The sequence below is a fragment of the Cinclus cinclus genome, chromosome 2, assembly GCF_963662255.1.
Source record: "Cinclus cinclus chromosome 2, bCinCin1.1, whole genome shotgun sequence".
In the NCBI taxonomy this organism is placed as follows: Eukaryota; Metazoa; Chordata; class Aves; order Passeriformes; family Cinclidae; genus Cinclus; species Cinclus cinclus.
The window spans coordinates 46,219,384-46,246,995 of NC_085047.1; the positions used below are offsets into that span (position 1 = coordinate 46,219,384).

The 27,612-nt window shown below is 36.9% G+C and overlaps 1 protein-coding gene across 1 annotated transcript in view; it reads left to right on the top strand.

Moving 5' to 3' along the window:
• ZMYM2 (zinc finger MYM-type containing 2) overlaps positions 1-27,612 on the top strand; it is a 65,981-nt gene that overhangs the window by 26,771 nt on the left and 11,598 nt on the right. The window contains exons 7-16 of the mRNA XM_062487590.1: positions 3,289-3,405; positions 3,987-4,137; positions 13,602-13,774; positions 19,800-19,965; positions 20,818-20,852; positions 22,685-22,814; positions 22,984-23,099; positions 23,802-23,973; positions 25,456-25,557; positions 27,493-27,587. Of these exons, the coding sequence (XP_062343574.1) occupies positions 3,289-3,405; positions 3,987-4,137; positions 13,602-13,774; positions 19,800-19,965; positions 20,818-20,852; positions 22,685-22,814; positions 22,984-23,099; positions 23,802-23,973; positions 25,456-25,557; positions 27,493-27,587 (1,257 nt within the window). The remainder of the gene's footprint in view (positions 1-3,288; positions 3,406-3,986; positions 4,138-13,601; positions 13,775-19,799; positions 19,966-20,817; positions 20,853-22,684; positions 22,815-22,983; positions 23,100-23,801; positions 23,974-25,455; positions 25,558-27,492; positions 27,588-27,612) is intronic.

Sequence of the window (27,612 nt, forward strand, 5' to 3'; positions counted from 1 at the left end):
AGTATTGATTTAAAGGTACTTTTACTGGGTCAGATGTTGCTGTGGATGGAAAAAGAAACTGATTATTTACTGTGAACATGGAGGCTGTAACACAACTGTCTTCACAAAGTTAGCAGCTGTGTATGTGTCTGACAGTACAAGCTACCTGGCAAAACACAAGTCTGTGCAAAATTTGTGCTAAAGCTTGAATTGGTTTGAATTTTGCTTCCAGTTTATGGATGTATCTGGAGAATTGTAGGATCAGTATCAGTAAGAATTACAAGTACGATTTTTTTTTTTTAGTGGGATACTCTCTCTGGTTATTCACTAATGCTGTTCTTTTTCAGCATTGCAATGGTGCCTAGAAGTGTTCTTGGCTATATAACTTATATCTCTCTTGAATACACATGTGTGCCCACAGACAAATACTCTTCTAAATTTGATAATAAAAATATTTAAAGCTTCCATGCCTAGTCTAGAAGGTCAGTGTGTGCATGAGTGCGAGAGCAGTGTTTGTTTCCTTCCCTATTTAATTTAGTTCCTTTGATTTTACTTGTGGAACAGTCCTAGTGAATGACAGCATGTAAAAGATTCCTCTTAAGTGCTTCTCTCATGCACCTTAGGAACAACCCAATTCTTTAAAAGGGTTTTTTATATTTCCTCAGCTGGAAAAAACACCTAATCTCAAGTCTGGCTGCCTACAGCTCTTCACTTGTGCACTTATGTACAGAAATGTTTGCACAATTTGATTTCATGTAGCTGTGAGCAAGGATAACCCTCTGTCACATATGCTGCCATGGCAGGGGCAGGTTAGAAGTTGTGCTGCTGTGGTGGTCCTTTCAGATCCTGAGCTGTGCCTGCCTAGTCTTTGTTATCAAACAAGCAACTTAAAGCAATTTGAGCTGGTTGCATGGAAGACTTAAAAGGGCTTTACAGTATTTTTGTTTGTTTGTTTGTGGGCTGTTGTTTTTTTTTTTTTTTTTTCCCCTTTGCTTTGCTTGCACTTCCCATGCTCTTGTTATTCAGGGCAGGCTCTCAAAAGAAGAGACATAGGTATATGACTTAAAAGATGTCTTTCATAAAATGTAGCAGAGATAAAAGTTTGTGTTCAGGGTGACTGGTGAAAGATTTTCATGGATTTGTGATCTTTTTTTCTTTTATTATTCTTTGTGTGTAATTATGCTCCCAGATAATTCCTAAAGGTGTAGGAGTACCTTGGAAGTTAGAAACAAAGCAATATGGTGAAAATACTACATGCATGTCATCTTGGCTCAAAATATTATGCAGAAGCAGTCCTTAATTGTAAGCAGATAATTGAAACTGTAAAGAGGCATGGAAAATAATGTTGTGAATAACTTGATTTCAAAACTGTCTTCTGCTTGGTTTAGGACTTTAAGTAATATGAATTCAAGCCTTTACAGATTTTTCTGGAAAAATACTTAGAACAAAGAGCTATGTTTTACTTTTAACTTAGCACCTTATAATAGGGTGTTTGGGTCTCATGTTTAAAGGTAACTACAGATATGGTTGCTTTTCATTTGATGACCACTTAGTACATTTCATCTTCATTCCTCCCTCTGTCTGCAGTGTTTCTGCACAAGCTGCCACATCTGCTAGTGCTTTACATCGCCTTAATTCCAGAACTGGAGGTGCTGGCTATTCTTGATTTCTTTACATTTTCAGTGAGAGCTTCTAGACTCCCATAAGCCGCCCCGCAGCATGTGTCGAGCGTGGTGTTTGCTCTGTGAAGACACCTGAAAATGCAGAATTGCACAGCTTGGACGTTGCAGTTAAAAATGCCTTTGTGGCTCTCATGTTTGTGCAAGTCTTCAGCTGATTAGAGCAGCCAAAGTGAAGCAAACCTTGCTCAGCCGCAGGGACGTTTGCTGGCTCTAATGGGAGACATATGATGATATTGTGTGTAGGCATCAGAACAAAGTTGTTGTAGAAGTTATTTATATTAAGTTGTTATAGGCCTATGGGCCATAGAGGTAAAGGTGTCATCTTTCTGCTGCCTGGCATTTGGTTCTCAGGTCCTGCCTGTGATTGGGAAATATGCATGACTACTTAATGTCTGCAAATTCTTGATACAGAATTCATGCATCTGCATAAAATGATAGTGTTTGCAGTGCCAGCTAGCTCTCAGCAGTACCAGCCCACATAGATCAGGATTTATATCAGCAATAATCTCAACATTATTTATTTATTTTTGAGTGTAGGTGATCCCTTACTGGCATGACACTCTGAAGAAAGGTATCCTGTAACAGAAATGTTTTGAATTTTCACTGTTACACAGTGAAGAGTTAGTAACAAATTTGTCTGAAGAGAATTTTTCTTTGAATGTGTCCGTTTTGTTGCAAATAGTGTGGGAAAGTTTGTGGAGAAGACAGATGTAAGAAGTTTGTCCTGAATTCAAGTGTCTGTGATAACTGTTGATTCAGATTTTTGTCTTGGAACATCACATCTATAATACACCAATAGTTCATGCTTAATCAGGGAATATGCAAAACCACACTATTCTGTTGGCACAATATAAGGCATACTGAAAGATACAGGTACTGTGTAATTGAGTTGTCTTTTCTACTGATTGTCTCAGAAATGTATTAAAGAAATTACTCAGTTACAGAACTAAATCCTCACACCTATACATGTAATCCATAGTATTTTTCTCAGTTTTAAACCCCTGGATTTATTAGGGGCTGGCTATGGGAATAAATGCATCTTCCTGCCATAGGATTGATGTTACTTAGGACTGTTAGCTGTTTTTTTTCTTAATCTGAGTAGTTGTGAGGTTTCTCACTCAAAGCCTTTTATTTCAGTAGTTGTATTTTCATGTGGTATACTTGCATAAGATTTTGATAATCTGCCTTGGTGAGGTTTGGCTTTGAAAATATTCGCTTGTTGGTCTTTATCTGTCTGTCACCAAAATAATACAGGATGTGAAATGTATTTATTTGAAAATAAATGTTTTGTGATCACCAGAAGCATTCCCTTTGGGCATACTTTTTGATGATTTTTACAAAAAATTTGTTTACCCTTAAATAAAAGGCATAAGAAAGGTAAGGTAAAAAAATATGACTTAAAGTAATTATGGTGAAAGTAAGGGTAAAGATTCAAAATTGGAAAACCTGGAGATGACAAGGAAAAAGCTAAAGAACTAACCTCCTGTGGTTTTGCCAGAAATGCTCTTGTGTTTATTTATAAACTCTTAAATTCTCAAATACTTAATGCTTAATTGAAAAAAACCCCACGTTTTAAAAGTAATTTTATTTTTCTAGTGATGTATGTATATGTATTTATGTTTTTCAGACTCTCAGTGTGCAGTCTTCAACAAATGGTCAGTTCGTCTCTCCCAGTGATATTCAGTTGAAATGTAATTATTGTAAAAGCTCTTTCTGTTCAAAACCAGAAGTACTGGAATGGGAGGTAAGGAGAGATGTTGGTGTTACTCTTAGAATGATGATGTGTTTAAAAGTTTAAACTTAGAACTTTAATATGGTTTTTCTAGCTCTTTTATAATGTGTTGAAGTTTCTTTTTAAAAGTTCAGTTAAATCTACCTGGTTTTGTAGAATATAATTTAATTTCAGTATGGATAAAAGCAGATGTCTCTGTTCATAAATAGTATCTGTGGAATTAAAAAAAAAGTATTTTCTTACATCAACTGTATGTCTGATACCTGCTTTCATTTTCAGTTATTGTAGATATCATAGACCATTATTACACTTCTTTATGAACTGAGAGAAGTATGTAAAGAGGATATGCTGAGATTGAGTGGCATATTTTATGTTCAGTGTTTTCATGTGAAAGTATGAGTATTTGTGGCACTGTCAGTTCAATTGGGATTTGTAAGTTTTTAGCATTGGAAGTAATACTGTAATTATGTGTTAGCACTTCAGTTTACTTTGTAAGTTGTCTTAATGGCAAATATTATTTCAAGTTGCACTACTGAGACCTTAATATTTCATCCATTAACCTTATTCACCATGTTTTGCAACTTTTCATTTAGAACAAAGTGTATCAGTTCTGCAGCAGAGCATGTTCTGATGATTATAAGAAGCTGCACTGCATAGTTACATACTGTGAATACTGTCAGGAAGAGAAAACGCTCCATGAAACAGTGAATTTCTCTGGTATCAAAAGACCCTTTTGCAGTGAAGGTATGTATGTTTTTGTTCTTTTTCTGAGATACTCATCTTTGCTCTACTGCAGTTGACTTTTTGTTTATATGTAATATTAAAACTAAAGGTAACAACTTGTTCTGTTGTATTTGAGGCTAAACCACAGGTTTCTTCATTACAGTTATTGAGGTGATTGTACCTGTTATTATTAGTGCAGGTAGTTTTTAATTTATCTGAGCTGCCTTTAGAGCTTTTCGCCACTTAGTCCAGGTTAAGGGTAACACTCTTTAGTGTGTGTAAGTCCTTGCACAGATATATGGCAGTAGAAGTTCTGTGCTGGCTTAGAATGGTTACTTAAGCAATAACTTGAGTAATACCTGTTGCTGTGTGTTGATTACTATCACCACAATTTGCTTGACTAATTATTGAATTTTCAAAAAGAAAATGAACTAAAAGGGAACTCCATGGCCCTAGGATTTTTTAAGTTGCATTAAAGCATGGTTTTAATGGAAATAGCAAAATAGATTTTTAACAAGGACCTATCCCTTCCACTTCTGGTGAGCTCTCCATTGATACTGGTATTTAATCGTGATATTAGAAGTTTAGGTACAAGTTTGGAAGACCTGTCATTCACAAATATGGTGAATATTTTTTTTCTTTAGTTGTAACAGCAACACTGCCAGAGTCATTTGATAGGACCTGTGGAAGATCTCTGCTTTCAGGCAGATTAAATAGTAGGTAGGGGAGTTTACTTGTGGGAGGATCCTGTTAAGCTGGAGTGGCTTGGCATGCAGGGCTGAAGGCAGTCTTCCATCTATACCAGTCCCTGACAGCTCGGGAGACTTCTGTTTCTGAAGGATGGAGTTTGGTGTTCTGGACTGCAAAATGATAGCTGGAGAGTAAAAAACACAAATTAAGGCCCAGCCTTACAGTGTAGCATTACATTCACTGCTCAGCAACCTCTAGCTAGAAATTGTTTCTGTGAATGAAACAATTCCACAGAATACATTCAAGCAAGAGTAAGATAATTTTCTGGAGATTGAAGTATATGCTTCTATTACTGTGAATATTTAGGACTCCCTCATTCTAAAGCCAGGTGACTGTAACAATGAAATGAGTAGGATTCATAATGCCAGCTATGCAATTACTACTTCTGTATGAGGAGCCTTGAAGTAAGTGAGGACTTGTATTTTCTACTGGAAAATTTGAGGAAGAAAAGGAATAAAAACCACTCTCTCCTGTGTAAATATAGGTACTAAGTGGAGGGGATCTGTTGCCAGGTGTCTTAGTGTGCAGGTGTTGGACTGCCAGTCAAGAGCAAATACTATATGAGGGTGAACATGCAAAATGTTACCATAAAGACAAAGTTTATCAGCTTACTGTGATGATATGAACCACTGAGTAGTAGAGAGAGAGGATTGTCAAAAGCACCATTAAATAGATCGTAACTTGAATAAATACAGTGCATACCTGCCAGCTGTAGCAGAGGTCCACTTGGTGATGCAGTGATGAAGAGCTGTATGTGTTCCTGTTGGAAATAAACCAACGACCTGCACAGAAATTCTGAAGGAACCCTAGACCATTTATTTTGAAAGAAAACCATCAGTTGTCATCAATGGCTGTAGAAATAATGTAATCTAAGAATTAATAGTGCTTAGATCTGATGTGGGAAGGACAGGGTCAGGACTTTTGGTGGACAACAGATCATCATCAGACATCTTAGATTTTTCTTCCCCGTTTTTCAGGCACCTAAACATCACTGCTTTGTCCTTAATTTCAAAGCCTTTTTTCCAGATGTGTCCAGCTGTTTGTGAAATAACAAAACTGGTATAAGTATCGAATACTTTTGGATATGGAGGTCAACCTGGTTTAGATACTGCAGATTGTTCAAGGAACCTCACCAACACATATTATTTTTTTGAGCATGCATTTATTCTTCATCAGAAGACAATGTATCATGGTTTGAGAAGGAATAGCCAGAGGTACTTACTCAGTCACAAAAGCTGCTGGCATTTCTGGAAGGAATTGAACTCTCAAGAGAAAATATGGAGAATTTTCTGGGGAGTGTTTATAAAAGGCTCCTAGATAAAATCAGAAGTTGAAAACATGTTGAAATTTCCACGAGTGTACTTGCTTGTTCATCTTCATGCAGACTGATGGGAAAGCACTTATAAGACCAACCACAAATATCTCTTGACTGCTTACAGCTGCCGTGCTGCAGTACTGAGGGTGTCGTCATTGCTCCCCTTCTTCATGCCTGAGAGTTTTTTTGCACGTGCATATACATATATATATTTACACACAAACACTGTCTAAAGGGTTAAAGTCTTTTGGATCATTTTTTCTGTGCGGTTTTATTCCAACTCTCTTTCTTTACACGTTTTTCTTGAGACACTTAATAACATATTCAGGAAATAGCTGAGACCTCCATTACAATAAGGTGTGATTAGAACTGACCTTGACTTTGTGCTAAAGATGGTTATTAATTCTTTCATGGAGTACTGGATGCTTTTTCTGTTTTTGTCCAAAAATCAGATGCTATGTGGAGAATGAACAACCTGAACGGAGTAGATTAAAGAGTTTAGTCTGTTCCACTGGTGCTGAGGCTGTCCTGGTGTTTTGCCAGAAGAATGCTGCATTCCAAAATATCTGTATTGAAATTAAAGAAGATATATATTATGTATGCTAGAGTAAGAAGTAGCTTGTGGGTTTTTATGTATATGTAGTTGTGTAAGTGACAATTGAGGATAGGCTATACAAGTTTTTAATCCTGAGGAAATCTGGTTTGGGATATTTGGGGAGTGGGGTTTTTGTTCATATATATTCCTTCTGAGAGTCTGGTGGAACAAATCAGTCTTTGGCAATCTAGCAATGAAACTATTATATGATGATTATCACCATAATTTTATTTTATTTGTAGACTTTATTCATCTTTGCAGTAGAACTAAGTGCTATGACTTGAACAACACAGGCTTAGTAATTTTATAATGCGAATTTTAATACTATCTTAAAATGGATAATACAGATAAAAGACAGCTGTCAAACTAGCAACTGTGCTATCACCCTGATAGCCTGCTAATAAATTTCTGGGGATTATGGTTTCTGCAAATGAAACTCAATGCAGACATAGAGTTTTCTCTAAAATGGTCTCTGATATTTCAGCAAAGGAGAGATAACCTCTTACAATACTGTAGAGATGACAACTGGAAAATGAAATTTAGGAAATTAAGTAATCGTACCTTCATCTAGGAAAGGTCTATATTCAGTTAAAGCATTGTAGATTTTTTAGAGTGGGATTTTCCCAACTAGTACTGCACAGTGGATTGTTTGGTAAAGTACAGTAGTAAATGATTAGTTGATTAATTTTTGGATTTATTTGAAAATACTACAGATACTGAGACAGTCTTAACATAGGTGTGTTAAGTTTTATAGAGGTGCTTACATACCAGTATTTCACAATTAGGATACTACCTGATACTTATAGCAGTTCCTGTTGTTACTAGAAACAGCAACAAAATATGTAAAAACTGATGTGTGATATGAAGTGTTGGAAAGACTTAGTTATAGTTGCTGGGCTTCTGTAGTGGGTTGGCCAAGGAAGAGTTGGTGCAATGGCCCTGCCATGCTGAGCTGCTGTGTCCCCCTAGACAGAGGGAGTTGCCGTCAATACATCTTTTTTATAGTTTGCATTAGCAACTCTCTTTTTTAGAGACACTGATACTGCTTTTAAAAGTAACATGTACAGAATTTGGGCTAACATACAGAAGTTTTTGAAGACAGTACGAAATCACCCTTTTGCACACTCCTGGATTTGTGCTTCACAGAGCTGTTGGGTCCCTTTCTACAGCTCTTGATAGAGGCCTGCCTTGTTGAAATAATTTGATCTTGCTATGGTGCCTAGTTTGGTTTTGCTCATCACCACTTCTTTTGGCAGTGTCCCTCAAGATAAATTCTAACCTGGAATGTCAGTTTCCTTGTGCCTTTCATCTGAAGCTTTATTTGGTGCTGAGTTGGGATATCCTGGCAAAAGGGGACAAGCAAAAAGCAGAACAAGTTTAAATCCTGAAAAATGCATGATTCGTAAAAATACTCGTCCGTAATTGCAAGTCATGTTCCTACTGCAGGAAGATACTCCTTTCCTACAGACTGGGTTAGTAGAAAAGTAGATGTGAATGTTGGAGGTATATAGAGGTGGCTGGGCTATTCTGAGACTCTGTGACCTCCTTTGACTGCCATGGACAGAAGTTAGAATGGGACATTCCTGGAATCTCCTTTGAGCCATGGCAGTTTTTTCTAGGGAACTCTGATGGCATGGAGGCCATGGTCATGGCCATGGCTGTTCAGGCCATGTCATCTGATAAATTGTCTGTTTTTAACTCTTTGAGCCACAAATGACTATTCCAAACAAATTCTGCTACTGTAAAAGCTAAAATTATATTTTTTTGCTTATAAAAATGAGTTAAGGCAAAAGGGTCAGCATATTCAATTCTGACAAGTTACTTTGGAAGTATTTAACAGGCTCCCTTGTTTCAGAAGCACCAAGTGAAGGCTCTTGGCTATGCTGAAGGAAAGCATCTTTCTGCATCTTCTAGACAAACACACATGGAAGAACTGGACAGTTGGTTCTTGTGGTATTCCAACTTGTGGAATATTCTCATTGTAGATGTACTTTCCAATTTGTGCTTCTTGGATGCATCTTTTCTGAAGTTGCTTAACAGTTTTAACTTGTTAATCTGGATTTTGATATTTCTACACTGTTGTAGTTGAGACATGTAAAGATGGAACTATGCTGTGGCAGAGATTGTTTATCTTCCTTTCTCTTTGTAGAGAGAGAACATTGATAGTGCTCAAGTAATGTTATTTAAATTTTCTATAGATGTATCGAGTCCTGAAATTTTTGTTTTTCTTTGTGGAGAGATAATATGTAACATGGTAAAGAAAATCAAGTGAAATCCTGTGCATTGTTCGACACCAGTGGTCCTTGTTAGATTTTCATTCTTCAGTGTTAATTCCATGGTTGTGTTTCTTAAAGAGGTTTGAGATATTTCTTTGAGCAAAAACAGCATTCACTGTTGCAGATAAGGGCTGATGCAATTTAATGTGCTGAGATTATGAGCACAAGAATAAGAAAGCTTATAAAGATGCTTCTTATTAACATGAAGGAGTTATCACCCTGAAAAGATTTAAGAATAAGCAAAACATGAGTAACTGGATTGGAGTAGGGGAGAGGAGAAGGGACGGCAATAGTACTTAATATCAGGAAATAGTGGGTTAAACTGAGGTTGTATGAAAAATGGAGTGAATAATAATGAAAGGTTCTTAGGGTGAAGACAAGGAAGGAAAGGTGGGTGTACACGACTTCTCTTTACACAGAGGAGTGTAGGGTCTACTTTAAAGTTAATCCAAGCAGCACCCAGAATTTTGAGACATTGCATCTGTTTTCTTAAAAATAATAATGTTTATTATAAACCAGGAGGCAGCAGGTGATAGCAGTGTGGGTATGGAAGAGGTTTTGCATGTGAATCAGTACAGAGTGAGACAGAGCAGAAAGATCTGGATGGAACATAGCTCCAGAAAGCTTCCAAGACACAGCTGGTGATGCTATAGGCCTGTTGTTTTTCTTCTCCAGAACAGGTAACAGTTGAAGTTATTACAAGATGAGAGTACAGCAAGTCTTGTATGTAACTTGAAGGACAAAGGTAGTTTAGTAAAGACAGCCTTTCAGAGGTAAAAACCAATTATTTTAGGATGGAACCATTACTTTCTATAAAAGATATTAAATCCTTTGGTAAAAAGGGACTGGTGTTGAGGACTCGGGATTATTTCTGGTTCAGCATTCCTTTTTACAGAGCTACTTGATGTAGAAATCTACTCAGTTTCCTGTAATTCAGGTAGGTGCTGCTGGTAGATTAAGATCATGTTCTTATTAGCTTACCTGCACTGAGTCTGCAGTCAGTCAAGTGAAGCAAGTTTTCTGCCATGGGTGAACCTAGCAGTTCTTGGATCTGCCAAGAGAAAGGAAGCCGTCTTAAACCTGGAACTTCCCTGAGGTGAAGGTTTTGAGGAACTGCCTGAGTGTTTCTTGTCAGCAATCTTCTCTTGTATGTGTTCAGATTGTTGTTTTCTCTCTACCATTTATGTGGGGAACCATAATTTGGGGCTGTTAAGAGTTAAGTTTTGTGTTGGCTTTAGCTTGGAAGCCAGAATTCTAATAGTGTAATTAAGGATCTGTTAAGTTAGCAGGTACTTACCTACTCGGGTTCTTTTTGCTTTAGATTTTGAGTTGGAGATACTTCTGAAAAAATGGTCCTTAGTGGTTTTCCTGAGACAGCCAGCTTGTGGGCTGGTGTTAGAATTTCATAATTAAGGACTGGTGTAGCTTGAGCCAAATAACCTGTGCTTATATTTTCTTTCAGAGTAAGAGCTGTATTCTCTCAGAGGCACTTTAAAGCAGTAGAGGTTTCCATCTGATCACAGTATAACTTGTGGGTCTGGTGTTGTAGCAGAAATCTTGAGGAACATAAGATTTTACTCAGATTTTTTTGCTCAAAATGTTGGAACTATCAGCTGTTTTATAGTGCTTATACTCATGAACCCCAAGTCCCCAGGGGAGTTAGGCTGAACAACCCCTCAGGATTTTAGCGTTGTTATTAGAAAGGTCAGACATTCAGTGCTTTTTGTAGAACTCATCTACAGTGTGCTGTAAATCAAAGCCCACTTCATGGTCACATCTCCGTAACCAGCATGTGTGTTACTGTTATATTGATTCAGGATTAATCTTGTGCAAGAGAAGACCAAGTTGTTTGAGCTTAGAAGTCTGTTTTGTCAAAGGTAAATACCTGTTCCCATACAAAGCGTCTTTTTCAGTCAAAAGCATAGCATTGTAATAAAAGTGTATAAACTGGATTGCAGACTACCAAGAGCCTAAGAAAGGCATTTTGTTTTCTCTTTGTTTGGAGTCACAAGATCTTGAGGTTAAACCAAATTTTCCCTGGCCCCATTGATTAAGTTGCCTCTTACAAACATACAAGAGTTTCAGACAAATCTATAGAATTTTTCTCATTATGTTGGAAAAGAAAGACTTTGTAAAGATTCAACTTCAACAGTCTTCAGGGTTGTAACAATCTACTGTCAATATTCAAAGTTTTATAAAAATGGATTTTTTAAAAATCTTCTGTAGAGGCTTCCTTCTGCAAGAAACCCCATACTCGGTGATCTATTTAAAAAACCCCATGTTTTCCAGGCATTTAAGTCTTAAGTGCTGGAATTTTTTACTTTTTTTCTTTTTGCCTTACTTAATGTTCACTGATCATTTTTCATAAGTCACAGAGATGTGGGAGATGTCTGACTGTAGAATGGAAAATTTCTCACCTGATAACTTTTTTGTAATAAAACAGCAGCATCATCTTCAGCTTTAGTTCCTGTAGTTCAGCAGCCAAGAAAAATGTCAGTTTTTTCCATTCCTTTTTGTAAACTATTTAGCCAGGTGGACATAGGTTGCCTAATTGGTAGTAGAAGAGTAAAGTTAGTCTATAGTTTTGAAAGGGTGAGGCAGCATTGGGTGCCTTTTCTAAGAGACAGCTGAAGAGAAGAATACATGGTGGTGCTAAGATGTCTCTGGAATTTTAAAGAAATGGAAAGAGTATGATGCTCCATGCAATAGTGAGAGATACAGCCAGCAGGAAAAATACTGGCAAGAAACTTTGCTTTTAATTGGTTTTTTTTTTAACTAATAGCTTGCACACACTGTTATCTTTAGGATTGTAATTTCGTTCAAAGCAATGTATTTAAAGTCGAAATCGGTTGCAATGTAAAGATGGTTGCTGGATGTGGCACTTTCCATCTGTGCTAGTAATTTTCTTTATTCTGTTTTAAAGAACTTAAAACTCAAAGAACAAACGAAAAAAAACCCCACCCCAGCAAAACCACTTTAAACCAAATTACCTACAGTTTCTTATTTGTTCAATATTCTATAAATGTCTTGTTTTGACATTACTAGCAAATTTAATTCGTTAGCAAAGCTTGTTGCATTCCAAGTTAAAGTTCCTCAATAATGTTTTGTGTTTGGAAGACTCAGTCTGCTGCATCTTCCACTTGCATTCTTGTGCTTTTAGTGGTTTAAAAATAGTATTTCAGTTTCACACATATGAATTCTCCCATAATAGATAACAGCAGAGGTCACATAGTTGAAATGACTGAAAACATTCTAGTATTTTAGTATTCTGATGGCAGAGGAAGTACAGCACGTATGGTACATACTGAGTTTCATTAGTTATCAGAATTACAGAAGTGTGCATCTGTTAAATTATATGTGTGCCCTAGCAGAGTGGCCACTTGGAAGACCTGAGTTCTGATGTTTGGTGGTACTGTGGTATTTGGTAGATCATAAAAACGGGTTCAATACCTTAGATTAAAGGTCTGTGTAAATGTGATCTTGTTCATCCAGTATTCTATATAGAGAGTTACTTCATCTTCTCATTCTGTTCTCTCCTGTAAAATTAGGACAATTACAGATGTATACAGTATATGATTTAGGCATCAGCTGAATAGGCACTGGCTTTGAGGTCGTTTAAATGCAATAAATTCTGAAAATAGCCTATATAGTAGCTACAGCATTAATCTTTTAATGCATTTAATATTAGAATGTATTTTCTAATTTGCTTGAGGGAGGATCAGATTATGGAAAAATATAGCTGTCATCATTGCAACCTTGAAACTACGACTGCATGGTAAATTAAAACAAGCAAACAAACAAAAAAACAACAACAAAAAATCCCCACCTCAAAACAAAGAAAAAACCCCCATCAAAAACCAAACCAACATAAAACAACAACCAACCAAAACCAAAGTAACCAACACCTTCACCCCACTCCAGTGTGAAAAAAATGAAAAATTAATTGCCTACAAACTGTTCAGAAATTTCATTTGTAATTTCCTGTAATTGCATAATTCTCACTAGTGTCATCATTGCTTGCTTTACAGTTACATTTTTAAAGAAGTTTCTCAGTTCTTAGGTAATCTTGTACGTATTAGTTTTCTTAAATATTAATGAGTTATCTTAAGTGGTTTGTGGCATTAATATAAGCAAAGGTAGTAATAAAATTAAGTTGATCCATGAAGATAGGTATTTCTGTAGTAGATAGTGTTGTCTGGATGTCTAGCATTTTGAGGATGTGTAACTGGGCAATGTAACTCCAAGTCAATGCTTTTGCATGGGTCTGTATTAAAAGAAAATTAAGGATTTTTTTCCCTGACTATTCAGGGATTTGATAAACAAAGATTCAGCATAGGGTTTTGAAAAAGATTTGAAAATAGATGGAGTTTGTAGGGAAGGTATTTGGGTAAAAATGTTGTGAAATATAGTCTACTGTGCAACCTGAATTTGTCTGAAGCCCCAGCTGTTAGCTGTTTTTGTACTCATTTAATTTTCAATATTTAACCCTTAACTGTGATATCTCTCTGTAAAAATTACTTTGTTCCTAATGTTTAAAATCTGTTTCCAGGCTGCAAGCTGCTATATAAACAAGACTTTGCAAGACGGTTAGGACTGAGATGTGTTACTTGTAATTACTGCTCACAGCTGTGCAAAAAGGGAGCAACTAAGGAACTTGATGGTGTAGTGAGAGATTTCTGCAGTGAAGAGTGCTGTAAAAAATTTCAGGACTGGTACTACAAGGCAAGTAACTCAGAATTTTTGACGAGAGCTCCACAGTTAAAAAAACCAAAAATGCACATGTGAGGATATCTCAAGGACTGTGCAGAAAATATGGCTTATTTCAGCAAAGCATTTGCCATAGAATAAGCAAATGTGTTAATTTCACCATTTGAGTTTTTGTAGATCTTAGAGCAGCATTTCTATCACCTGATTTTATTAATTCGTTTGGCAAGGAAGTCTTGAGTTACAGAAAACTAAAAAATTACTATGTATATTTGTTACTTTACAATTCCAATTTTTTCTCAAGTTAATACCACATTTTTCGTGTCAAAACTTCCTAAATGTATGTTCAGAATGTTGAAAACACTGTTAGTAGCAGCTGGATACCTTGAGTTCACTGACATTAGCAGAGTTTTTCCTGTTCCTGTTTTTGCCTCCTTTTTTGCCTTTTCCCTTCTCCCACAGTTTGAACTGCAGAGGCTTTGATTGTTCAGTATTGCCCAGTGGAAAGGATGCCAAAGGAAAAAGCAAGACCAAATGGATTTCTAGTGAAAGTTTAAATCAAACATATGGCATCTGTTTCTAGTCTCTGGAAGCTTAACTGCCTTGTGAAGCACCAGCAAATACTTCACAATAAGAGGGTTTTTCCTTACATTTTTTGGAAGGAAAAGATGAAATTGGACTGGGTTTAACCTGCGATTAGTGCCATGGATAAAATATTTGATCACTGGTGTGAACGTCCTGGAAAGCTACACTGATAATTTCAAAACAGGAACTACACTGTGGATGCAATTGCAAAAAAAGACAGTACAAAATTCATCAGCGTACCAAAACTCTGCACACAGCCTGGAAGGTAGTAAAAAACTTGAAATGTTAGAGGGCTAGATAGAAGTCCTGTAATTCAAGATGATCTCTCTACCATAAAAGAAGTGAATATGAAGACATACCTGATATTTTGGAATGTCTGGTACCAGAAACGTTGCAGACAAACATTGTAAATTCTTTATTTTCAGTAATGTATGTAGGGTCTTGTTAGACATTCCTAAAAGAAAACTTCCGAAGACCACAATGTGTTTCTTTTGTCTCACATGAAAATAGTGTGACAAAGCTTGGCTGCAAAGTTCTTAACTGAAGTAGTAACTACATACAATAATATTTAATCTATCTATATGCCTTAAAACTCAGGATGTGAGATGAAATTTATCCCTGTGAAAAAAGTGCCTTCTGGTAGAGAATTTAAATCTTTGGTGTGCTTTAGAAATCTTTTGGTGATTCAGCAAAGAATATAGTCTGGAGATGTGCATACCAAACTACTTTCATGTACCTAAGCTTCTGTGGAAGCTTTTCCTGTGATTCAGCTTTGAGCACCACTTGAAAACTCAGGCTTCAGATTATCCTGATTCATGGGAAAAGGTAATAACTGGCCCATGAAGTCTGCTTAAGTGCTGTTGATACTGTGTTACAGGAAAGTTAGATCTGATGTCATAAAAATGCAATTTAAACACATTTGCTGGTAACTTTTGATATTTATGATGACAGTGAAGTGTTAGATACTTCTACTTTTTGAATCTTACACTTGCTAGTGGAAGTAATGTTCCATGATGTTGAAGGATTGTTAATTGTATTTTTTTTCAAGTGCTTCTTAAAGCCTTAATGCAATTTGGTTAAATTTTTTTTTTTTTGGTTTAAAAAAGCTTGAGATTTATTACATGGGAAAGACTTGCATTAGGGTTTGGGAAATTGTGTCTTTTCCTAAAATTTATCTTTTTTTTACTTCTTTACAACCTTGCTGGTAACTTCTCCTACTTTATGGAAGTCACTCCAGATAGATTAGATTTGGTAGTGCACTGTTAGCTCATATTCTTACCTAGCCAAAAATAGACAATGATCAAAACACAGTAAGACAGAATAGATAAGGACCTTTCTCTGAATTTGTACTTCATTAGCTGTTTTGTCTGTTGGCTTCTTAAAAGAATAGTTACTTATGTATGAGCTTTGTCTCATTTATGCAATGTTCAGTGTTATTTTGGAGTTTCAATGAATGTATACCTGAAGAGTAGTAATAACCTAGTAATGTTTTAACACCATCATTGTGTTCATTAAATAAGTGTTTGTCTCCATCTTCTTTGTCTACTTTTTTTTTATGGACACATCTTTCTCATGTAGTATTATCTGGAGAACATTGTAACCTATTAAATCAATCAAGTATTGTGGGAGCACTTCCCTGAGTGCCAAAATTTTCTTCTCAGAAAGGCAAAAGAAATTAGCAGTTGTAGAAGCACAGCAGCTTACCTAGAAGTATTAAAAATTCATTAGACTTACCTTGATAAGAGTCCTTTAAATCTAATGTGAAGCAGTGAAATGTAAAAGAATAGTTTTAGTCCTGATCGTCTGCTGGACAACAGCTGCAGTTACCAGTTGATGCCAAGTTCTGAGGAAATTTCTACTCTATGGGTTCCATGCACCTCTGAGACAAGAGGCAAAATTTTGGGTGTCTTGAAGTTAGCTCCCTAAGTTTTTAGAGCTCCTCCTGTAAGCTTTGATGCAATGGTTTGGATGTTAATCCAGAAAATGCCTGGGAAACATCAATATAGATCTTTAAATAGCCTGATGTTTGATGACAGTTTCAATCATTTGATATTATATTAGGGCATTGAAGTTACCTTGGAAAAGAGTGTACAGTTCTGAGAAGAGCACAGAAATCTATTTCTTTAAATATACACTGGGAAACGTTGATGACACTGCTACAGCTGAAGTGCACACACAGGTCACGCGAGGCCACAGTGGAGAATTGATTAGACTCAGCATGTGCAGTGATGACTCTATTCAGTGGGGGTCAGGTGTCTGCAGCAAAGAGTAAGTAGGAGGTGGGGAGCTACAGTCTGAGGTAAAGAAAAGTTATTGTGGCTGGTGAGCTCAGCAATGATTGTCAGCAGTGGTAAAATTTGAAAGTGGAGCCAGCATTAATAAAAATGGTAAAGACAGCAAGACAGCCGTGTGGAATTTCTCTTGTTGGAATTCAGCCATTCTCTAGCTAGACATCTCAACCTCCAGTAAATACTCTTTCAGAAGAGTTGATCTCCTCTCTGTTACAATCACTCGCTCTCTGGGAACAGCTTTTACTTCCTATTTACTGCAATTGAAGCTGGAACAGACAGCTAAGATTAAGTCAAGTTAATAGCAGTCCAAACCGTTGGAGAACGTTAGGAACAGGTGATGGAGGGATTAAAATGTAAATAAAAACCCCGCATATGAAAATTTCATTTTTTCAACGCAAATTTGAGGTGAACATTCATGATTTATACTAATCAATGTGCCCATTTGAACTTGTTGAAGTAATGGGAAAAGAAATGCAGCACAAAGCAGTCGTGAGTGGCAAAGGACTTGTGCAGTGCAAGCATGACAAGCAGAGATGGGCTTTTTGGAACACAGAGATAAGCAGACTTGAAGCAGGTATTTTGGAGATTCGGTTAAATTTACAAATATAGCACCAGTATCCCAGGTGAAAACAAATGAAAAGGGGAAGGAAATAAGGAAAAAATCATACAATCATAAAATGTCATGATAATCATTAATTCATTTTCACTTTCAATAAATTTGATGGTCAGAGAAGTGGGTAAGCAAGCAGCAGGAAAATTCAGTGCATGGAATGGTGTATAGCATTGATTGTGAGCAGAATTATTGAAATAGTAGAATTAAAGTGTAGTAAATGTAGAGAAGAGAAGCATCAGTATAAAAGAATCCCAGGCTTCCTGAGGGATAGCAATTTCCATGTGAAAGCAAACTATTTTTTTTTAACCCAAATAGTTTATTAGAGGCTCGGGAGAGAAAACGATATACTCATTCAAAAGCCTAAATGAAAAAAGGAAACAAGGAGAGAGAGAGAGAACACTTACAGAATAGTTGGGTTAGAAGAGACCTTTACAAGGCTGCCTAGTCCCAACAGCTCTGCAATGAGCAGGGACTTCTGCAATGAGATCGGGTTGCTTGGAGCCCCATCCAACCTGACCTTAACAGTTTTCCTATCTAATAACCTCTCTGGGCAGCGTGTTCCAGTGTTTCATCCTTAGTCCAAAAAGCTTCTTTCTTCTATCTAATCTAAGTTGACCCTCCAATTTGAAACCATTTCTCCTTGTCCTATCACAACAGGCCCTGCTGTAGGAAGACTGTAGTTGCTGGATTTGACAAGATTTGACCCCTTTTTCTTTCTTTGAAGGAGAGAAAAGTGAGCAGAAAGTAGTGCTTTGATAGTCAGGCAGTGTGGAACAGGTCAGAATAGATGGGCTTTTCTGTACATGAGTCAGCTGTCATTCTTAATCAGTATTAGGTGGGTTTGAGATTTAGGGTGAATTATACTTTTTTTCCTACTGTTATTTCAGTCTTCTGGTGGCTTTGGAAGTTGCATTTGCCTTAAAGGTGTGAATTCGCAGCTTTCCTGAACTGATTAAATCTACGCTATTTTGGCAGCACTCTACTTTTTATCTTCTTCCCCACTCCCTTCTAAGAATACAACTTACTTGCTCTTTTGTCTCACTGAGGTGATCTGCAAAAGGAACTGTGGATCAGCATCAGTGGAATATCCAAGTGACAAGCATAACAAAAACTGAGGGAGGATGGGGATAATGAAGTGCAGTAAGGTCTCTGACCTTGTGTGCCCTACAGGTGCATAAGCACTGCTGCTGCTACCTGCACAGAGGAGAGGGAAGAGAAATACCTGCTCTTCCAGGGCCACCTGGTGCTCAGTGTGAGGTGATCTTGAAGCTGCAGCTTTAATTGCTCCCATTTTAAAGCTGATTATTCTGTTAGAAACTATGTATCATCTTTACTTAAAAATTACAAGTGAGAGCTTAATTTCCTACGCTGCTGGAGAATGGTGTCACTGCTCAAATACAAAGAAACGAAACATTATTTTTTTTTTAAAAATTGAACTAATTGGCCTGTTCATACTTTTGGAGTCACAAAAACTACAGTTGGACTTTGTTTTGTTATGTTTTGTTTTTTTAAGCCCATCAGAGCCTTGTGCATAACTGCGATGTTGTGTATGGTTTTATGTATTAATGTTTTATGTTGCATATATTTTAACTTCCCTCCTCTCCTGGCTATATTACTAGGTTGACTTAGTTTGGATTCCTGAGCATCTTTAAGAGGTTTTAATTTTTTTAAGGTCTGCTTTAAGGATGGAGGTTGCAAACAATATTGAGGCCAGCTGTACTGCAAATAATTTTTTGCTTACTTGTAGATGTGAAATTGAGACTACCAATAATAATTGTCTGTCCAGATAATAATTTATGGCATGGTAGATAAAATGATGTGGAATCTATTTTGGAGAAAAATAGTGTCTGTCTTAGTGATGCCTCATGAAAATAACATACCAGGTTCATGATAGATATTTTACTTAAATGTTTGTGTTTCCAAGTTACATGCTAACTAAATTTTGGGGAGCTCTCTCTTTTTGAGAAAAGTTGTTTATAAATCACAGAGAAATTTGTATGAATTAAAGAATTGGAATCTAAAATTGTTGCTAAACAACTAAAATAATGGAGATATAAAAAATATTTATGCTGATTTGATACCTAGAGAAGCTATTATTTTTGGTGATTTTTTAAATCTTCTGATTCTTTTATAAAACAACAACAACAAAAAAAAGCCTGCCAGATCTTGGAAGCAGAAAAAATGGCTTGTGTTTGTCCTCAGTTCAATAGAGTTATTAAGGAGCCTAACGCCTTCTGCTCTTGTTTTGCAGAGTGATTCAATGAAATTAATTAAAATTGATGCACAAAATTCTTTTTTTTGGATGACTGTTTAGAAGTGAGCAATTTTTATTTTACATAGTGACAGATCAATAAAACAAAGTAGATTTATTCTGGGTGCTAACACCCAGCAAACAATTGAAAAAGAAGGTAGTTTAACTATTGTACGTGAGCGAGACTTAACTGTATGGTGGTACTGAATCCTCAGTACTCTTAGAAATGTAGCCTTCTGAAATGCAGAAATAATATTTTCCCAAGGCCTGTTTAAAAATGTGGAAATCTTCCTTTGCATTAAGGCTGTGCGGTGTGACTGTTGTAAGTCTCAAGGAGCCCTCAAAGAGAAGGTGCAGTGGCGCGGCGAGATGAAGCATTTCTGTGATCAGCACTGTCTGCTCCGCTTCTACTGTCAGCAGAACGAGCCCAACCTGGCCACCCAGAAGGGACCCGAGAACCTGCACTATGGTATGTGCTGCTGCAGGGCTGAGAAGTGTCCAGCCAGATGCTTTCTTTAAAGGAAAAATTGAAAGCTGCACGAATTATTTATTTGTCATAATAAACTGTATTAGAGATCATCCTTTTCAGTGTTATCGTCGGAGGCAGCATTGAGCTGTTCCGGGTTAAGTGTAATTTTAGTGCTGTATCATCATGGGAACAGAAAGTGTTTTCCTCTTTGGTTGTGCTCCTGTTTGTCATTACTTGCTCCGTGGAGACACTTCTCAAAATGTTTTTTGGTCAGAGAGACCACATGCACTAGGAATGAAAACAAGAAATACGTTACATGGAAATAAAGGAAATAAGTGAAATGGAAATAAGTATACAATGGAAGTATCTAGATAAGATGAATACATTGCCTTTTTTTTTTCCCCTTTCTGTTGGCAGTAGGTGCTGTGTGCAGTTTGCTGCTGGGCGCTGAATACATTTGTGTGGTTTAAATGGCAAGTCAGGAAAAGTTCAAATAAACCATCTTTTAATTTAATGTAATTATGGCAACTCAGCTGCTTTGTATAGCCATTTTCATGCTTGAACGTTTTGGTGTTTACTTTTCTGAAAGAGGTTGTATTCTCATCTGGCTGGGGCATTGATTTATCATTTGCCTTCTGTAAGGCTCAACACCAGAGTATTGAAGGAGATCAGTAGGGAGATGTCCATGAAGGAAAAGTCTTGTGTGCAGTTCTCGCTGCAATATGGTACTAATGAGTTCTCTTGATTTAATGTTATATTTGTGACAGGTGTTATCTTGAGAGGCTTACTGAAATTTGCTTTGATTTTGAAAAAGTGAAAAAAAATTCTAAAAATATTTCCTTGTGTTTTCAGATCAGGGCTGTCAAACCCCCCGGACAAAAATAACAGTAAGTACATATATTTAACACACTCATATATCTAACACACACTCTCTCTCTCTCTCTCTCACTCTCTGTCTGTGTGTATATATATATGTATATATGTATATATGTGTGTGTATATATATATATATATATATATATATATATATATATATATATATACACAAAACATAATTAGATGTACTTAAAATGTGAGATCCCGGTAAGTTAAAGGGATGCTATTAAAAAACACAAATTAGTGTTTTTGTATGATCCCAAGCTAAATCTATGAAGCTTTTTAGTCTTTTTCACATCTGTAGGTGAAATAAAAATTTCAGATAGTCATAGTTTCTTTTCAGTGTCTTCTGGGAAACTAAATCATCAACCATGTGTTTTACATCTATAGTGCATATAAGTATTAGTTATGAAAATGAAAGTTAATCAACAAACTATGAGTCTTATTCACATGTTTAGACTGAATAGGTGTGTTTATTGAATATAGAAAGGGAAGAGAATTTTGCTGTTGGAATATTAAGGTGGTAGCTCAGCTTTAAAAACCTGAAAATAAATCTTCAGTTCTCAAATTTTATCCTTCCCAGGAGCAGAATTCTCTAGGTGCTCAAGGTCTGATTGACTTTGCTGCAGAGTAAGGAAGCCTTTTGGCTATGGAACAATCACTGTCTGGAAGGGTGGGGAACATCAGTGGAGCAGCAGCCTTCATTCTGACTTTCAGTTTTTCTCAGCTTGTCAAAAATACTACTATTAGTATTATTTTCAGTTAGCTTAGTGTATTTTGTTTGAAACTTAGTTGTGTTTTGGTTTGTTTGTTGCATGGAAGGTCTGAGAGACTTGTCTTTTAACTGCAAATAGGCATTAAAGATAAGTCTTCGATTTAGGTGAAAGTTTTAATGACAGTATAAACACATTTATGCAAACACAGAAAATTGCTTAGGTAACTAGAGATAGCAGACCAGCTAAGGTGTCATGTGAATAAATTTTAGTATTTTATGTTCAGTGATGCTAATTGAGTCCATAAATTTTTAAAGATCGTGTCAAAGCTATGTGTGATACAGTATTTTTTAACATGTCTTAGGCAGTGTGCACCTGTTCTTGGGACTGGGCATTTCTTCCATGTCTGAAAGGCCAGTATGGGGCTAGTCTCCCTACATATGACTAAATAGAACTGAGAGTTTGTTTCTCAAATCAGGTTCTGAAAGAGGTTCTAGGGTACCAAAACCATGTCTAGTGCAAGAGGGTTTTTTACGTCTTGACTGTAAGGACACAGTTTGAACATTATGGGATGTTCCCAGGTATTTGTTGTCACTGTTGTCGAGCCAGCAGGGGGAGCTCGGAGCTCATACTTCAGGTAATAAAAAAGTGTTTAGAGCCTATTTATTCAGAAATTCTTTTTTTTTTTTTTAAAAAAAAAAAAGTGGTCTTTGGACTATAGCATAATTCAAGGTTAGATCTTGAGCCTAAACTTTGTTTGTGATGCTCATAATGAATTCTTTTTACAGCTAAAGGTATTTTTTATGTTACAACATTGCTTAAATGGCACTTACACTTAAACAAGCACATAAAAATTATATTTAGAGTGCCTTCAATTTAAAAAAAAAAAAAAGAAAATAAGCAAGAAGTGCTAGCACTCCTGTTACAATCCTGGCAGTAGCAGCTCAATAATAGGAATGTAGAATAGCTTTCAATTATAGAATAGTAGTTGGTGCTGTTGTGTTGTGCTTCTTTGAGCTTCTTCTTCAGTATCTCATTTATGAAAAGTATCAGCTGATGCATTAAGTCAAGGACTTTGTGTTGGAATCAGTGTGGTGCAACAGCACCTTCTCTTATTTGCTTGTCTGCAGGGCTCAGCTCCACCACCTTCTCCAACACCTAACAGAGAAATGAAGAACAAGGCAGTCCTTTGCAAGCCTTTGACAATGACAAAAGCCACGTACTGTAAACCTCATATGCAGACAAAGTCTTGTCAGACAGGTAACTCCTTAACTGTGCTAGAACTAATTTCCTCACTGCAGCTTTTTCTTAAATATTACTGTATTTTAACGTACTGTAAATATTCTGATGTTTTCTTTCACTATATGCCAGGTGTAAAATATATTTAAATACCTGGCAGTATTTGCCTTTTGCCTTTTTCTTTTAATAGAAGATGAGTGGAAAAAAGAGTATGTCCCAGTGCCTATTCCTGTACCAGTCTACGTTCCGGTGCCTATGAACATGTATAGTCAAAATGTTCCTGTTCCTACCACGGTTCCTGTTCCTGTAAGTGAGACTTCAGCTTCATTTTAAAATTAGCATGTATTCACAAGCATGTGTGGGACTATCTTGTGTTGCTGGTTGTTCTCCTTGTGGTCCATCTAAAGGATTGCAGCACTATTGAAAAAGCATTAGAATCTTACAGTGGCACTTGATTCCCTGATTGTTCTTTAGGAGCTGTCTGCCTGCTTCCAGTGTGAAAATCTTGTGCTGCTGAGCTTTTTAGGAACAGTTCTGAGTGATACTTCTGCTTTTGCTGAATATGCTGAATAAGGCTGTAACAGCAAGATTTGTTCTTGTAATAAGGAAGCTGAAATGCTTGTGTTGGGAAAGGATGGCAGAGTGGGATAAACAGCAGGATAAAACAAGCCACTAAAACAAGATGCTGCTTTGTCCAAGCTGTTAGTCTGAGGTTATGATCAGTCAGGTTTGAAGTTCCAAAGACCCTTCTGTTCTTTCTTTGACCGGCTGTATTTTGTCTTTTTTTTCCTGTGTCCTTTCCTGCTTTCCCTTCTGTTCATAGCTCCTTCATACTGGGTTTCCAACCTGTCAGTATTTTCTGTCAGCTCACACTAGAGTGACTTGTTTCTAATCTGTATCAACTCTGTCTTTCAGAAGAGTATAGAATTTTTTTTTTTTTTGGTTGTTGGTTTCTTTTTTGTGGCAGTTTTTTCTTTCCTCATTATCTCTGCCTCCCTGTCTGCATAGGTGCCAGTTCCAGTTTTTTTGCCCACTTCTCTGGATAGCACTGAGAAAATCCTTGCAGCAATAGAAGAGCTGAGGGGAAAAGTCTCCTCAGATCCTCTGGAATCTGAGCTACTGAACTTGTCAGGGGTGATACCCGAACATGTTGGAAAAGCTGAAGCTTCTGATGTGGCCAGTAAGTTTCCTGATGAGTTTTTGACTGTTTGGAGTGCTGAGGGGGTGTGTGTGACAAGAAGGATTTGGTTTAGTTTTTTTATTTTAGGGAAAGTTTCATTATAACAGTGCTGTCATTCAGGTCTTATGTCAAATTGCATTGTACTTTAACGTCACCTGGCAGCTAAGTACCACACAGCCACTTGCTTACTCACACCTGGTGGGGAAGAGACTGGGAAAAAAAAAGTAAACCTTGGGAGTCAAGAACAATTTTATAACTGAAATGAAATAAAATAAAATACTAACTGTACTAGTAAATACTTTTAAAAGAAGAGAGAGGGAGGAGTAAAACAAGAAAACTAAGTGATGCACCATACAGGTGCTCACCACTTACCCAAGCCCAGCCTGTTCCTGAGCAGCAATTGGTGATTCCCAGCCAACTTCCCCCAGTTAAATACTGAGCATTGTGTGGTATGGGATACCCCTTTGGACACCTCAGCTCAACAGTTCTGGACATGCTCCCTCTCAGATTCTTGTGCACTCTGGCAAAGCATGGGAAACTGAAAAGCCCGTGATTCGGAGTAAGCACTACTGGGCAACAACCAACACATTATTGTCATAATAAAAATTTATATCTGACGATCAAAAAGTCCCACATACTTTGTAGATTTAGTTTCTCAGAGTCCATGTCTCTTTGTTCTTCCCTGGTTCTACTTGCCCAAGTCTTCAAGTCTCTTTTGTATCTCGCTAGGAAAATTTGCCTTCCCTCAGATGAAATTTTGGCATTTTTTTCCAAGCTCTCAACAGATTTCTGAAAAGTTGTTGACAAATTACATAAACCTATAGTTTGTGCCTTGTTACATAGGAGACTAGTGGAGCTTCAGTCTTAGGAGGCTTACTGTATTCCAATCTATTGCCATTCTTCTACTAAAACTGTGCATTTCTGGTAACTCTGCAAGGTTTTCATTGTTCTCTTTTGCAAAGTACAGCTAGCTAAATGAGCAGATATATGGGATCAGAGCTTGCTTGCTTGCAGAGGACTGAATTTGGAGAAATCAGTGTTTGCCAGAAACCAAAGAGAGTTCAAGGTTTGTTTCTCCCTGCCTGCATGCCTTATTTGAGAAACAGATCCTAAAAAAGCAGACTTAAAGTCTGTTCTGTTGTGACAGGATCAGGTAGGAAAATAGATAGGTTTGTCAAGATTGTTTGAGTTCTGGGATTGGTCTATATGATCCAGGTTCACCAGTGTTTGCTTTTCTGTACGTGTACTTTGCTGACTCACCTTCATGGAGAAGAACAATGGACTAGTAAGCATCTTTTATGTTTGAAGGAAATCGGGTTGGAGAAGTAGATCTGAGAGCTTGAGAACAAGAAAATGTAGGATGGTAATGAGCAGGACAAGCGGTTTTAGAGCAACTCAGCTTCTAATGCTGTAGATCTGCACCATTTGGCTAATCCATGTGTTGGTTAAAACAATGGGATTTTTTCCTTTTCTTTTAAACAGGTGTGGTAGTTGCCTCAAATCTCCTAAACTCGGAGTCACGGACAAGCTTGCCTGATGTTCCATATGAGCCAGACCTTGATATTGAAATAGACTTTCCAAGAGGTAATTCTGTGATTTTAATAAATACTGTGACACTGTGGGCAGCCATTGTACCTTGTTTAATCATCCTTTCAGAGGAGCTTTATTTGATTGCAGGATCCACCTGACTGTTATGTAAAACTTTGCCATGCCTTTGTAAGATGGAGGACTTTTGAATTAGTTCTTCCATCTTTCTAAATAGTGTATTTGAAACAATTCAAAGAAAAAGGGAAGATAACCATTCACAAAGAACTTGGCTGCATCATTTGTTTTGAACACGGATATAGGGAAGTTATTTTGAAGGCTCAAGGACTCAGATGGCATGTGTCATGGAAAACATAATGAATGCATTCTTCAATCACCAGGTATTTTCATGGTTTAGAGAAGAAATTACTAAAGGGTCAAATTCCCACTGGAGTTTGTTAGAAAATTGCGAGTTGGCATGCTGTACACCACTTGTGTTACCTTTTAATATCTTGGTAATATCCATATCTGCATTTGAAAAGGTAGCCTTATTTGAATCAGCAGGGAAAAAAAAAACAAACACTGCTTTGAGACCTTTCTTGAGAGAAGCTGTTGATGCTACATAGTACAATTTCTACCACTGTACAGAATGCAGGGAACAGTGTCTATGTCCTTACACCATACCCCAGTCAATCCAAGAAAGCTGCTGGCTGTAGTTGCTGTCCCTCTTCCATTGCTTCTCTTGGACATGTGACTCTCACACCTCACATGTAGGAGCTGAGAGGCTCCTTTTGGGCTGTGTTGTAGATATCTGCAATAGATGCCTGGCTTGCTCTAGTTTAAGGAGAAATCTTGGGGATTAGTGTGACCTTACTCTTGGGAACTTTACTAGCCAGATGCATACTAGGTTTTTAACCCTCTTTTTAAGTGAGGCCAGGTACATGAGAAGGTGAAAACATAGAGGAAATAAGTAAGTTGGAGTAGTAAGTAGCAGCAATCTGTAAGAGGCATTGATTACACTGAAGTGCTTCTGAGATAAGATTCTTTGTGGTATCAGGAGGAGAACTGCTTTTGAGCCTGGGGCAGAGTTCTGAAATCTGTGCTTGTAAGTGCTATTTCATCTGCACCAGTTGGAAAGCTGTCATGATAAATAAGGTGGTGAAATCAGATTATCAGAAGAGCATTCAGCTGTGAGTGAAAACATTATTTGATGGCTAAATGAGGGATGAACCATCTTCACTAAAGTAAATAAAGGTGGGACTTGCAACATCAAATCCATTCATATGTTGTCTCATTCCTCAGTGTCACCTGAAATAGAGTCCTTGATCATACCTCTGGAATACTAAATAAACAATATCTTGATGTATTGCCATACATCTGCTTACCAAACTTAACTGTAATATCCATCATTAGCTAGACCTCCACCCCCTGTATAAATAGACACTAAACCCAGTTTTTCTGACAGAGTTTGCCTTCTGATTCTTAATGTTTTTAAACTAGTGTAATGTGCTACAAGAAATAACAAAACACAAATAGAAATAATCTAAATACATGAACAAAGCTGCATATACTGAGTTAATTTGTGCTTTTTCCAGTCATAGCTGCTCATTCTCACCGCTACTAAAAATTTTTGATAGCAAAAATAGCTATTTAATAGCCTGGGCAGAAAATATTATGTAAGAGTCTACAGTAAGAAATTCTGCTGTAGCAATTTAAAATTATACTTGAAATGTTGAGCATTGTGTCCTCTGAAACTAACTTAAAAATAAACTATTTGATAGCTTTGTCTTACAATTGGACAGCTTTTTCTTAGTTTGAATATAAAAATAGGTTTGTTTTCTTTTACCAAAATCCAGTGTTTGGTTGTGTTTATCTGTGTGCCTTTGTGGACATCTTATGTTAAGGCACACCAATATAGGTTTTTTTTTTTTTCTCTTTGAAGGCAGTGTTATTTAAAAGACATTTAGAAATAAGTTTCTGGTAATGTATTTTCAGCAACTGAGGAGCTTGATACAGAAAATGAGTTTTTATTACCTCCTGTTTTTGGTGAAGAATATGAGGAACAGCCAAGGCCTCGTTCCAAAAAGAAGGTAATCTTTTAATCTATTAAAAATA